The sequence below is a fragment of the Salmo salar genome, chromosome ssa16, assembly GCF_905237065.1.
Source record: "Salmo salar chromosome ssa16, Ssal_v3.1, whole genome shotgun sequence".
NCBI classification, from domain to species: domain Eukaryota; kingdom Metazoa; phylum Chordata; class Actinopteri; order Salmoniformes; family Salmonidae; genus Salmo; species Salmo salar.
In genome coordinates, this window is record NC_059457.1 from 83,743,825 (window position 1) to 83,756,724 (window position 12,900).

The 12,900-nt window shown below is 45.2% G+C and overlaps 2 protein-coding genes across 2 annotated transcripts; both read right to left on the bottom strand.

Moving 5' to 3' along the window:
- Positions 1-1,552: 1,552 nt before the first annotated feature.
- On the bottom strand, positions 1,553-5,991 carry LOC106574845 (carbohydrate sulfotransferase 10). Its single transcript, XM_014150951.2, has 6 exons — positions 5,912-5,991; positions 5,229-5,371; positions 4,936-5,045; positions 4,613-4,850; positions 4,276-4,381; positions 1,553-3,765 (listed from the first exon to the last, which is right to left on the bottom strand). The coding sequence occupies exons 2-6, from the start codon at positions 5,338-5,340 to the stop codon at positions 3,207-3,209; spliced, it is 1,125 nt and encodes a 374-aa protein (XP_014006426.1). The 5' UTR covers positions 5,341-5,371; positions 5,912-5,991; the 3' UTR covers positions 1,553-3,206.
- Positions 5,992-10,658: 4,667 nt separating this feature from the next.
- On the bottom strand, positions 10,659-12,898 carry LOC106574971 (60S ribosomal protein L31). Its single transcript, XM_014151106.2, has 5 exons — positions 12,773-12,898; positions 12,233-12,336; positions 11,849-11,974; positions 10,978-11,090; positions 10,659-10,729 (listed from the first exon to the last, which is right to left on the bottom strand). The coding sequence occupies exons 2-5, from the start codon at positions 12,334-12,336 to the stop codon at positions 10,698-10,700; spliced, it is 375 nt and encodes a 124-aa protein (XP_014006581.1). The 5' UTR covers positions 12,773-12,898; the 3' UTR covers positions 10,659-10,697.
- Positions 12,899-12,900: the final 2 nt, after the last annotated feature.

The window sequence follows — 12,900 nt, forward strand, 5'->3', positions numbered from 1 at the left end:
TACCCTAGCCAAACGCACTCAAATCTCTGAGTGACTTGTATGAATGTTTACTGTACTGCCTAGGCTACTCCACCCCGACATGAATACATTTCTCTTGAGGTCATGGCCTACTTTACTAGGACCTCTGGGTTAAACTCAGTCAACACCCTCAGACTGCTGTGCCTTAACAACACTCCAGTCTAGACACCAACAGGACTCTGGCTGGCCTGAACATATTCCCATCAGGAGATGGATTTGACTCTTAAACTATGATGACTCTCTATAGCAGTGTTGAATTCTCTTAATGTATTCTGTTTGCAGGTTGAAAGATTACATGAACTGTGGTGGTAGGTCTAATTAGGGCTGGGCGCTGTACCGTTTTTTTGCGATATACCGGTATTGATGCATGGACCGGTTTGGGTTTTTACTTTACCTTCTACAACGGTATTTGAATGTTTGGTTTGATAAATGTGATACGCAGTGTGTAACGTCCATTTTTATAGTTCGCTACTTGAGTCATCTCTCCCCATGCGGCTTCCCACACAGACCGAGCCCTGGCTCCAGGTCCGTTCACTCAAGGAGCGCATTTGTTTTTCCTCGACCACGTTCAGTCTGCATGGTCTATGCAACACATGCAACAATGTTGATGACAACGATGCAGTTGTCACTTTGCTTCTTAAGTTAATTCCCTAGCGTTCTATAATTACACTATTAGCTTGTGTTTCTTACATCTGACAACCGCTAGTTTGTATTTTCTTGTTAGCCGCTAATGCTAATCGCTAGCTAATACATGTAAGAGCAAGCGTAATTAGCTTTTCAGTCTAATAATACCAGTGATGGTGTAGACCTAAATCAGCATGTTTGTGCAACAGTATCTTCTAAATCAGAGGTAAACGCAAAGCAAGAATATGTTAGCTACTTCATGTAACTAAAAAAGAACATTCAATGTAGCCAAAGATTATAGGGTCCCCTAGGAAACACCTATCAACACTTTAGTTCCTACACTGTCTCAATAACTCCTCCCTGGCATTTTAATTCATTGTCATGTCAAACAACACTGTATTTTATAGTGCCCACTATTATATAACTAGAATATACATTATATTTCCATGATTCCAACAGTTAACCCAAGTGTTATGCTCTAAATGCAAGTCAAATTGCAACATTTGGTTAAAAGTAAGGCCCAGATTGCTTGCCCATATCGTGTAGCCCTACTTGGCAGTGTGGAAATGATCTCAAATGCAGAAATTGATGAAAATTACTTTTTGGTGGTTTAAGTTGAATTTGAACAGTATAAAACAATCAGAATGGAGAAAGATCAATTTTGAAATCACTTAGTATCTATGTGTTTACACCCTAGGATCACTCCCTACTCATAAAGCACATTTAGAGCTTTTATTATGAAAAATCTTTTTTTTTAAATCATGAAATACTGTGCTATAATATTTTGCCCATATGGCCCAGCCCTAGGTGTAACTGAATGAATTCTGGTGGTAGGTCTACTGCTAGAATGAGAATCAGGTCTACTGCAGGGTTTAACTGTTGTCGTACAGAGAAGAGCGCAGAAGACCAGTTTTATATTTTACATGAAACCTTTATTACTCAGTAACCATCGCCTGTCCACCTAGCTCTGTCAATACCATGTGACTGACCATACCAAACATTGGTTGATTAAAAAAGGTCAACAGGAAACTGTGACTCACTTCTCTTCATGGACGCCATTGGACGGTGTCGTTTAGAATGAAGAATAAGACAATTCATGGAATTCAATTGTGAAATAACAGTTCTGAGGATGAGAAAATGAAACCATTTTTCCTTCTCCCAGGTACAGTGCCAATGTAGTCTAATGTACTGCCCTTACAGGTGGCAAACTGAGACGGAAGAGGAAGCGAGGCATCCCACTCCCTCACTTTATGGTTTATATACAGTCAAGGAACTAAGTAGACCAGACACAGCTGCTATCGCATTGTTGTCTACGGTAGAGCCACCCCTTAATTAGAACGTAAACAGCCTGAGTAAGACATCTTCGTTCATCCACCTTCTTTGACATAAGTATGGGTATAGAAGAGGGTTGGCTGTATGCCTCCAATCCATATTGCCATGATCCCATATTATTATGTGTCTGGGCTGGATTTAACTGCATTAACCCTGAAGGACATCTATATATCTGTCTGTCTGTCTACTGGACGGGAACATGAGGTAAGACCCAGGGACTGTACACCCCATGACATAATACAGGCATAGTATTATCCACTGTAGTAGCTTCAGCCAATCAGCAGGAGTTACGCCACAGTGAACCTTTCCCCCGTCACCTGAACACAGGCATAGCTGACACTTTGACTCCTCCCACTCAGCGCATGTCAACCCTTTGAGGTCACAGAATCCCACCATTTATAAAGGTGCTGAGTGTTGAAGCTAGATGGAGTTGCTCTACTCTGTATGAGCAGTTAGACTGGAGGGAAGAGAGCTGGGGCTCTGATATTGTTAACCGGTTAGTGTTTCACTACCATCTCTATAACCTCGCATTCAAACTGATTCTGCTACGTTTCAATGGTGTGCTCAGCATTCAGTCTGGTTTAACCAGGCTACTGTCTCCCAGACCCACTTCAGTGTTAGTCCATAATGCAGTTACAGCAGCAGACCTGCTTTGTGTGGTAGTGCAGAGGGTGGTACAATTTAGCACAGTATGTAACAGTAATCTCTGGTTTAAATAAAGTAATTATTATAATACAAAAAGCTTTGTTAAATAACATTAAAATGTGGCACTTAATTCATTGGTCGTATGGCGAATACAGCCATTAGCCATGACCATAGTAACTGTCCATCACCTCGGTCCTCATGCTATTCATGGCCACCATGGTGACGGCTACCAGGAAGTAGAGGCATGTAGTACAGTCATCGCCCATGGTGACAGTTGCTAGGCAGAGGCAGGAAGTGTTGCTAAGTCGAGGCAGGAATTACCGTCAGCCTGGTAGAGGAGTGACGATCATCCTACAGCAGATCAGCACGTTATATCAGACCAACCTGTAGTCTCCATCCCTCCCTGGCTTGATCACCAGTCTCTACTATGGCTCCTAGTTAGAGCAGCCAGGCTAGGCGGCTAGCTAGCTACACCCTCCCTACCTCTTCAGTAAACCACACACTGATTAAGATGCATGTTAGATTAGAGAGACATTATATTATTATAATATCATTGCAAAACAGTCTTTATTTAGTGTCGTCGTCATTCAGTTTAGCAGGAAATCCGGGCTGGGGTAGCCGAAGAGGCTGAAGTCTCCTTGGTACCGGCCGTAAAGCCGCCTGACGTCCCGCTTGCTGATGCCTGAGAAGTAGCGCTCCACCTTGGTGCGGTTGTAACGGGTGATCCCTGGGGGGATGGTGGGGTATGATACCAGACGCTCTATCCCGGCAGCTTTCAGGATGTAGGGGGCATCGCGTTCTAGAGTTTCATGGTGCCCCACGACGCTGTACGTGATGTCACAGGGGGCGCAGAGTTCCGCGTACGTCACCCAGTGGATAACATGCTCCCCGAACTGGCGGTCCATGCGGCGGCGCCCGGGCTCATCGCCCAGGTAACGGATGAAGTCCTCGAAGCGCAGGCCCGTAGACGCCTTGTTGTTGTCGTTGTCACGGTGACTCTTGCGGTACTTGCGGATGATGGCGGGAGCGATGTCGTGCTTGTACCAGGGCTCGAAGCGCGGGTTCTTCACAAACTTGTCCTTGAAGGCGGAGATGAGGCGCTCGAACGGGTCTCTGACAATGAAGAACTTGAAGTACGTGGCTAACCTGGCGAGATAAAACAAAAAGCACAGTGTGAGTCCCATAGAATCAGAACACCACAATGGATACAGGGCAGGGCCAAACAAGTCAGTAAAGATGTTTAGCAAAACTATAACATTTGACTCATTCAGCAGACGCTCTTATCCAGACCGACTTACAATTAGTGCATTAATCATCTTATTACCATCAGGGGCGGCAGGTAGCCTAGTGGTTAGAGCCTAGTGGTTAGAGCCTAGTGGTTAGAGCGTTGGACTAGTTACCGAGAGGTTGCAAGATCTAATCCCAGAGCTGACAAGGTAAAAATCTGTCGTTCTGCCCCTGAACAAGGCAGTTAACCCACTGTTCCTAGGCCGTCATTGAAAATATGAATTTGTTCTTAACTGACTTGCCACGTTAAATAAAGGTTACAAAATAATTATAATAATTACTTTAACCAATCTAACTAATTCAGATCTGTGATTACTTCAAGGAAGGAAGGTAAGATGCATTTCTGAAGTATTGGAGCAGGGCCTTAACCTTTTAGTGATTTCTTTCTCCGTCAGAGAGGAGAGGCGGGGCAGTCCGTTCTTCTCATGGTCATGAACCAGGTTCTCTGGGATCTCCTCCACAGTGGAGAACTCTCCTGAGGGAAAAAAGGACAGAAGAACACTAGCTTTTTAGTCCTTCACTGGGATCGAGGCTACTACATCACTACAATTTACAGACAGATAAGCTTACATTTTGAGTCAACTTTGCTCATCATCATCATCATCACTCACTCACTGACACTCCGTCACTGTCTTCCTTCCTCTCTCACTCACTCCCTCCCTCCCTTCCCACACTGACTCTCTCCCTACCGTCCTCCGTCACTCACCATTGAGAACGATCAGGACCTTCTTCCATTGAGTGTTGCCCACTTTGGGGGTCTGGCAGAAGAGGATCTTGTGCTTGTCGCACACAAAGATGCGGTCCAAGACAAACTTGTTGATTGAGGTGCGAGTGAGGTTCCTTAGGGAGTCGTTCTTACACACGGCTGACAGCAGCTCCAGACGCCTCGTCTCCACAGTGTTCCAGTCTGTTGGGTTGGCCATGGAGGAGGGGCCTACTGAGGACTGACACACACACACACACACACACACACTTCAAGTAACTGATGATTCTGTTTCAAGGGCACACACACACAAACAAAACACCTACCAGGTCTGATAACTCGGGAGCTCTTCTGTCTGATTTCTGAGCTGGAAGTGATTTGATGGTCTTAACTCCTGGTTGAGTCCAACTCTGCATCTCAGTCTTCTCCCCATAGTCTGAAACGCAAAACACTAAGAGATCACAAGACAATTCCAAGGAGGAGACTAGACATTTACATCTAACAGCATAGCTGTTATGTAACTATAGCTCCAACTCCAGCTGAACAATCACTGAAAGGTATAGATAGCTAGTATTGATGAGAAGAAAAACAAAAATCAGGTTTCAGTCTGATAACTTACCATCCGTGGCTCTGGCGTTAAAATTGATAAACTTGTTGGCAAACACGAGGATGAGCAACACCCAGCCGCAAGCCCCGACGAGCAGCCAGTGGTGCCGCATCGTTATTTGCATCACCCGTGGGCCATTGAAGTAGCAACGGTACCTGCATAAACAGCTGTTTAGCAATAGCAACTAGTCTTTCTCGCCAGACTCAGCACAGATGAAAGGGGGAAACCTTCCCATAATATTTGGACTGAAGGCTAGTTAACGTTAGCTAGTTGTCATAATCTTTGGACTCTGACGGGCGCTCCACCGGCACAGGGACAGTGAGGAGAGACTAGTTACTTAGCAGGCTACCTAGCTAGCTTAGCATCCATAGGCTACCATTTCAGCAGGCTGTAAAACTACATTACCATTTATGCCAATCACCAACTAACTATAGGCGTGGTCAAAACAACTGTCCCTACTGAAAGCCAGGGCGAGATCAACTTCAGCTAACGTTAGCTTGTTGCTGTTTGCTAGCTAGCCATAATTCTGACCATTCCGAATAGTGTAGCAGGCTAGGCCTGCTCCTGAGTACGTTTGACTTGATCAGAAAACGATCTGATAGCTAGTGTCCCATTGTACAACCCAAATGTGATGTCTTACCTGCTGTGTAATTGCAACTAATGCAATAGTAACGTTTATTGTGATGTTTGCGTACCTGTCTCGTTATTCTTCATGTTGTTGATGCAATAACACAGACCGATTTCGCCCCCTAGCGTTCAAATGTTTACACCGCACAACAAGACTACCCGAGAACTAGCTATGCAATTGGCCAGTGATATTAAATGCGCCTGTATTTTTATTTTTTTAACTCTATACAAAAAGTTGTGCATATTCTCACTGCAAATACAAGATGAGCTTAGCCTATAGGCTGCCATCATACATGGCTTCATATGACACACAATGCAACACTGACTACTCGCCCCAGTCATATCATGCTGCTGGTCATGTGTGTTTGGACATTCAGATGCCAGTGGGAATAAGTATCAGGGACAGAGGTATCAGTGTTGCACAACATACACATCCATACACACATATCAGGATAAGGCTTACCGTGTGAAATACTTATTTTATTAAATACATACAATTCCTCAGTTACATGGCCAGCATCATGGGTATTATTGGCATTGTTTGCATAAATGACATTGCTGCTGTTGCTCTTGGTCTTCTTGGGGAGCAGCTGGGCTTGGATGTTTAGAAGAACCCCCCCCCCCAACAGCTCATCCTTCCTTACAGCCCGTTGGATGTGCCAGGGAGGTTAAATCAAATCAAATTGTGTTGGTCGCGTACACATATTTAGCAGATATTATTGCGGGTGTAGCGAAATGATTGTGTTCTTAGCTCCAACAGTGCAGTAATATCTAACAATTCACAACACACACACATCTAAAAGTAAAAGAATGGAATTAAGAAATATATAAATATTAGGACAAGCAATGTCAGTGGCATTGACTAGAATACAGTATATACATATAAAATGAGTAAAACAGTATGTAAACATTATTAAACTGACCTATGATTCCATGCAGGATTGAGTAACTGGGTGGTAGCCGGCTAGTGACAGTAACTAAGATCAGGGTAGAGTACTGGGTGGTAGCCGGCTAGTGACGGTGACTAAGATCAGGGTAGAGTACTGGGTGGTAGCCGGCTACTGACGGTAACTAAGATCAGGGTAGAGTACTGGGTGGTAGCCGGCTAGTGACGGTGACTAAGATCAGGGTAGAGTACTGGGTGGTAGCCGGCTAGTGACGGTGACTAAGATCAGGGTAGAGTACTGGGTGGTAGCCGGCTACTGACAGTAACTAAGATCAGGGTAGAGTACTGGGTGGTAGCCGGCTAGTGACAGTAACTAAGATCAGGGTAGAGTACTGGGTGGTAGCCGGCTACTGACAGTAACTAAGATCAGGGTAGAGTACTGGGTGGTAGCCGGCTAGTGACAGTGACTAAGATCAGGGTAGAGTACTGGGTGGTAGCCGGCTACTGACAGTGACTAAGATCAGGGTAGAGTACTGGGTGGTAGCCGGCTAGTGACAGTGACTAAGATCAGGGTAGAGTACTGGGTGGTAGCCGGCTAGTGACAGTGACTAAGATCAGGGTAGAGTACTGGGTGGTAGCCGGCTAGTGACAGTGACTAAGATCAGGGTAGAGTACTGGGTGGTAGCCGGCTAGTGACAGTGACTAAGATCAGGGTAGAGTACTGGGTGGTAGCCGGCTACTGACAGTAACTAAGATCAGGGTAGAGTACTGGGTGGTAGCCGGCTACTGACAGTAACTAAGATCAGGGTAGAGTACTGGGTGGTAGCCGGCTACTGACAGTAACTAAGATCAGGGTAGAGTACTGGGTGGTAGCCGGCTAGTGACAGTGACTAAGATCAGGGTAGAGTACTGGGTGGTAGCCGGCTAGTGACAGTGACTAAGATCAGGGTAGAGTACTGGGTGGTAGCCGGCTAGTGACAGTGACTAAGATCAGGGTAGAGTACTGGGTGGTAGCCGGCTACTGACAGTAACTAAGATCAGGGTAGAGTACTGGGTGGTAGCCGGCTACTGACAGTAACTAAGATCAGGGTAGAGTACTGGGTGGTAGCCGGCTAGTGACGGTGATTAAGATCAGGGTAGAGTACTGGGTGGTAGCCGGCTAGTGACAGTAACTAAGATCAGGGTAGAGTACTGGGTGGTAGCCGGCTAGTGACAGTGACTAAGATCAGGGTAGAGTACTGGGTGGTAGCCGGCTACTGACAGTAACTAAGATCAGGGTAGAGTCCTGGGTGGTAGCCGGCTACTGACAGTAACTAAGATCAGGGTAGAGTACTGGGTGGTAGCCGGCTACTGACAGTAACTAAGATCAGGGTAGAGTCCTGGGTGGTAGCCGGCTACTGACAGTAACTAAGATCAGGGTAGAGTCCTGGGTGGTAGCCGGCTACTGACAGTAACTAAGATCAGGGTAGAGTACTGGGTGGTAGCCGGCTACTGACAGTAACTAAGATCAGGGTAGAGTACTGGGTGGTAGCCGGCTAGTGACAGTGACTAAGATCAGGGTAGAGTACTGGGTGGTAGCCGGCTAGTGACAGTGACTAAGATCAGGGTAGAGTACTGGGTGGTAGCCGGCTAGTGACAGTGACTAAGATCAGGGTAGAGTACTGGGTGGTAGCCGGCTAGTGACAGTGACTAAGATCAGGGTAGAGTACTGGGTGGTAGCCGGCTACTGACAGTAACTAAGATCAGGGTAGAGTACTGGGTGGTAGCCGGCTAGTGACAGTGACTAAGATCAGGGTAGAGTACTGGGTGGTAGCCGGCTAGTGACAGTGACTAAGATCAGGGTAGAGTACTGGGTGGTAGCCGGCTAGTGACAGTGACTAAGATCAGGGTAGAGTACTGGGTGGTAGCCGGCTAGTGACAGTGACTAAGATCAGGGTAGAGTACTGGGTGGTAGCCGGCTAGTGACAGTGACTAAGATCAGGGTAGAGTACTGGGTGGAGGGCATCTAGTGATGCTGTTTGTTTAACAGTCTGATGGCCTTGAGATAGAAGCTGTTTTTCAGTCTCTCGCCTTCTGGATGATAGCGGGGTGAACAGGCAGTGGCTCGGGTGGTTGATGTCCTTGATGATCTTTATGGCCTTCCTGTGACATTGGGTGCTGTAGGTGTCCTGGAGGGCAGACCGCAACACCCTCGGTGGCAGCCAGCTGGAGAAATTGAGTGTAAATTTCAGACACTCATCACATCATTAAAAAAATCTCCCCATGTTGCATCAGAATAGCCCATATAACTGTTGTGGCAGAGACGAGATGAGGAGTGTCTGAAATTTGCACTCAAAATGCAAAACTCTCCAGCTGGCTATAGGCACTGGGATCAGGATTCAAGAGAATTTGCATTTTTGGAAATGATGGGTAAACCCTCAAGAGACTATATTGGCTAACACAGATGACTGGTCAATAGAAAGGGTTTCAATCACATCTAATATGTATTATATATAGTGCTTATCATCACAATGATAATCTCAAAGAACCTAACAAATAAATATATCATGGTTCTGGCAGTTCTTGGACAACGGTCTTCCACAGAGGATAAGGCGTTTGAGGAAGTTGAACAAGGCAGTAGCTTGAGTCAATAGAAAAGGAAGGGAGACGTGCGAGGTGTTTGTGCGTTTATAATGTCATGTACAGTTACATTTAGGCACCCAACCTCATTCAGACATGCAAGTCACAGACCCGCTTCAAGTAGGCCTGTATTCATAACAGTTCATCTACTTGGATGGGGCCACAGTGTCTCCTGACCCCTCCTGTCTCAGCCTCCAGTATTTATGCTGCAGTAGTGTATGTGTCGGGGGGCTAGGGTGAGTCTGTCACATCTGGAGTATTTCTCTTGTCTTTTCCGGTGTCCTGTGTGAATTTAAATATGCTCTCTCTAATTCTCTTTCTTTCTTTCTCTCTCTCTCCTGGCCATGCTGCTGCTCCAGTTCCAACTGTTCTGCCTGCAGCTATGGAACCCTGACCTGTTCACCGGACGTGCTACCTGTCCCAGACCTGTTGTCCCAGACCTGCTGGAACCCTGACCTATTCACCGGACGTGCTACCTGTCCCAGACCTGCTGTTTTCAACTCTCTAGAGACAGCAGGAGCGGTAGAGATACTCTCAAAGATCGGCTATGAAAAAGCCAACTGACACTTACTCTTGTGTTACTGACTTGTTGCATCCTCGACAACTACTATGATTATTATTTGACAATGCTGGTCATTTATGAACATTTGAACATCTCGGCCATGTGCTGTTATAATCTCCACCCGGCACAGCCAGAAGAGGACTGGCCACCCCTCATAGCCTGGTTCCTCTCTAGGTTTCTTCCTAGATTTTGGCCTTTCTAGGGAGTTTTTCCTAGCCACCGTGCTTCTACACCTGCATTGCTTGCTGTTTGGGGTTTAAGGCTGGGTTTCTGTACAGCACTTTGAGATATCAGCTGATGTAAGAAGGGCTATATAAATACATTTGATTTGACTTGGTAGTGCAGGGATCATCAACTAGATTCAGCCTCAGGACGATTTCTTTGGGGAGTGGGGATGGTCGGGGGGCTGGAACATAATTACAAATCATTTGTAGTGCAAATTGACTGCAAGAAGCCAAAACAGATGTTTGACTAAAGCAATCATTTCAAACCTTGCTTACATTTCTATACGATCACGTATCTCTCTATTATGCGTGGGAATACTTGGGAACAGATGTGAAATTAAAATCACTAAGAGCTGACTTCCTGGTGTTTTTACAATCTTATGTTCAACTTTCCACCCAACAAAAATTATATTTTATCTCAGGAAACTGGGGGGGGGCAAATAAAACTTGCGGGCCAAATTCACCACGCGGGCCGCAAGTTGGGGAACCCTGTTGTAGTGTATAATAAAGACATCAGACAAAACTCATTTTATACATTTATTCTACAAGCGTTGAAGACAGATCTAATTCTCATCAACATTGACTGTCTGTAGACCTGTTGACAAAGGAAAGAAAAAGGTTTTAGCAACAGAGCGTGACAATAATAAACCTGTCTTCATCATCCTAGGACAGAAAAGATGATAAAACTAAATCTTTCATATTGGTGTATTTGCTATTAGAAAAATCAAGAACAAAACAGGGATATACAGTAATTGAGACTATCGTTGACATTTCAGCACAAGTCCGAATAAATTATACTGTAGCAAACCTATGAAGGCACATTTGGTATTGAGTACGCCTCACCTTTGTATGTTGTGACAGGGACATACGTGACAAGTGTGTACAGTTTGTTTGGGGAGTCTTCATCCTCATTGCGCTTCCTGGACAATCGTACCCTCATCCTGTATGGCACATTCCTGTAAATAACATAGGTGAACGTTACTCTCATCCTGTATGGCACATTCCTGTAAATAACATGGGTGAACGTTAGTCTCATCCTGTATGGCACGTTCCTGTACATAACACAAGTGAACGTTATGCCATACAGGATGAGACCGTTCCTGTACATAACACAAGTGAACGTAAGTACTAAGCAGAATGAAAACATGCGTGAGCAACAATATTTGTAGTGCTATTTGTGTCAACAACCATAAGTGGTTGTATGGGCTAATAAAGAGCTGTTACCAAACCAATTCCTCAAGCCCCCCCAGGTATTCCACCTATTTGATATTTCAACATGTATTTGTTCCTGAGGGAGCACACCTGGGCCATGTTCCGTTGCCAAACGTTCTCGAACGTTGCAGATAGAAATTCCATGAACAGAGCCGATGTGATTCCTTATTCTACGTCAGAGGCATGTTTGATCAATATAGCCTATTTCTATCTGAATGTTTCAAAACGTTTAATCCTGCTGAAAGTGCCAGATTCAACTAAAGGGCTTAGTGATTGTTTAACCAACTGTTTGGGAAACACAAGTACAGTAATACCTGATTCATATGATAACAGGGGTGTATTCACTAGAAACCAAATGGAAGCAAACAGCAGAAACGGGGAGAAACTTATCTGAACTTGTCCAATAGAAACCCCATGTTTACTGTTGCAAAACATTCTGCTACAGTGTGTACTAATGAATACACCCGATTAATCTTAAAACAGGCGTCTCATTAGTCCTTACTTGACGCCTTTGGTCCACACAGCCTTGTTCAGGCGGGTGTCGATGCGTACATCAGGAGTCCCCATCTCCTTCATGGCGAACTTGCGGATCTCCTTGAGAGCGCGAGGAGCTCTCCTCTTGAAGCTCCTGTAGAGAGAAGGAACCTTCTGATCAAGACCAGCCGCAGGGAACTAACAAAAACTAGCCTACATCTTGAGGGACACCTGCCAATTTAGAGGAACAGCAGATTTGTCAACAGCCATGCTCTGTGATGTAAATACTCCCATATGTCACACCAGACCATATCCTCTGGTACTGATGAAAAACGAAGTGTTTTGAGGACGCTGAGCCAACATTGACCCGGCTTCTGTTGGTGAATTTGTCCATTTGCACCACAGTACTTACACTCCATGGATGCGCTTGTGGATGTTGACGGTGTATTCTCTGGTCACCACCTCATTGATGGCTGAACGCCCCTTCTTCTTCTCTCCCTTCTTGGTAGGAGCCATCTGAAAAGACATACCGGGACGGTTCAAGTTGAGATTGTCCCATACAAAGTAAAACGCCAGCCCTGCTAGGCTAACGTTAGCTAGCTAGCCAGGTACACTAACGTCCAAAACAGGAAAACATCCCTGCTCCACCGAAACAAAAATGTCTCATGAAACTGGCTAAATGTAACCATTCATTGGACTGCCTGTCGTTAGCTGGCAAAAGTACATATTATGTCTGGTAGCTAGCCAGCTAGCATGTTACGCAGCCTGTGGTGTGTACGGTAACTAAAGTTCTAACTGTTGACTAAATGAATGCACAATGCATCCCAAACTCAAACCCGATTGACAATGAGGTACACAACTATGGATTTGGACAATGCAAATATGTGTTTTATGCATAAATAATGCAGGATGGAGTTAGATTGTACGAGGATTATCAATCAGCCAAACTCACTTTGGTGGGGAACTGTTGAAAAGGAAGGACCGGAAAAGTGGATCTTGGTTACTGGAAATAGATCCGGCTGAATGTTGTCCGTAGAAAACAAGTACCTTTTACAATGTTCCTGCGTCTTGTTGCCATGG

Bases quoted from the DNA above. Each gene is read 5' to 3' on its own strand.
- LOC106574845 (XM_014150951.2), bottom strand. From the start codon at position 5,340: ATGCAAATAACGATGCGGCACCACTGGCTGCTCGTCGGGGCTTGCGGC. The intron at 4,382-4,612 runs GTGAGTGACGGA...TTTTTCCCTCAG, and splicing joins GGTCCTGATCGTTCTCAATG to GAGAGTTCTCCACTGTGGAG. The intron at 3,766-4,275 runs GTTAAGGCCCTG...TTATCTCGCCAG, and splicing joins GAGAAAGAAATCACTAAAAG to GTTAGCCACGTACTTCAAGT.
- LOC106574971 (XM_014151106.2), bottom strand. From the start codon at position 12,336: ATGGCTCCTACCAAGAAGGGAGAGAAGAAGAAGGGGCGTTCAGCCATC. The intron at 11,975-12,232 runs GTAAGTACTGTG...TTCTCTCTACAG, and splicing joins CACAAGCGCATCCATGGAGT to GAGCTTCAAGAGGAGAGCTC. The intron at 11,091-11,848 runs GTAAGGACTAAT...TGTTATTTACAG, and splicing joins GTGTGGACCAAAGGCGTCAA to GAATGTGCCATACAGGATGA.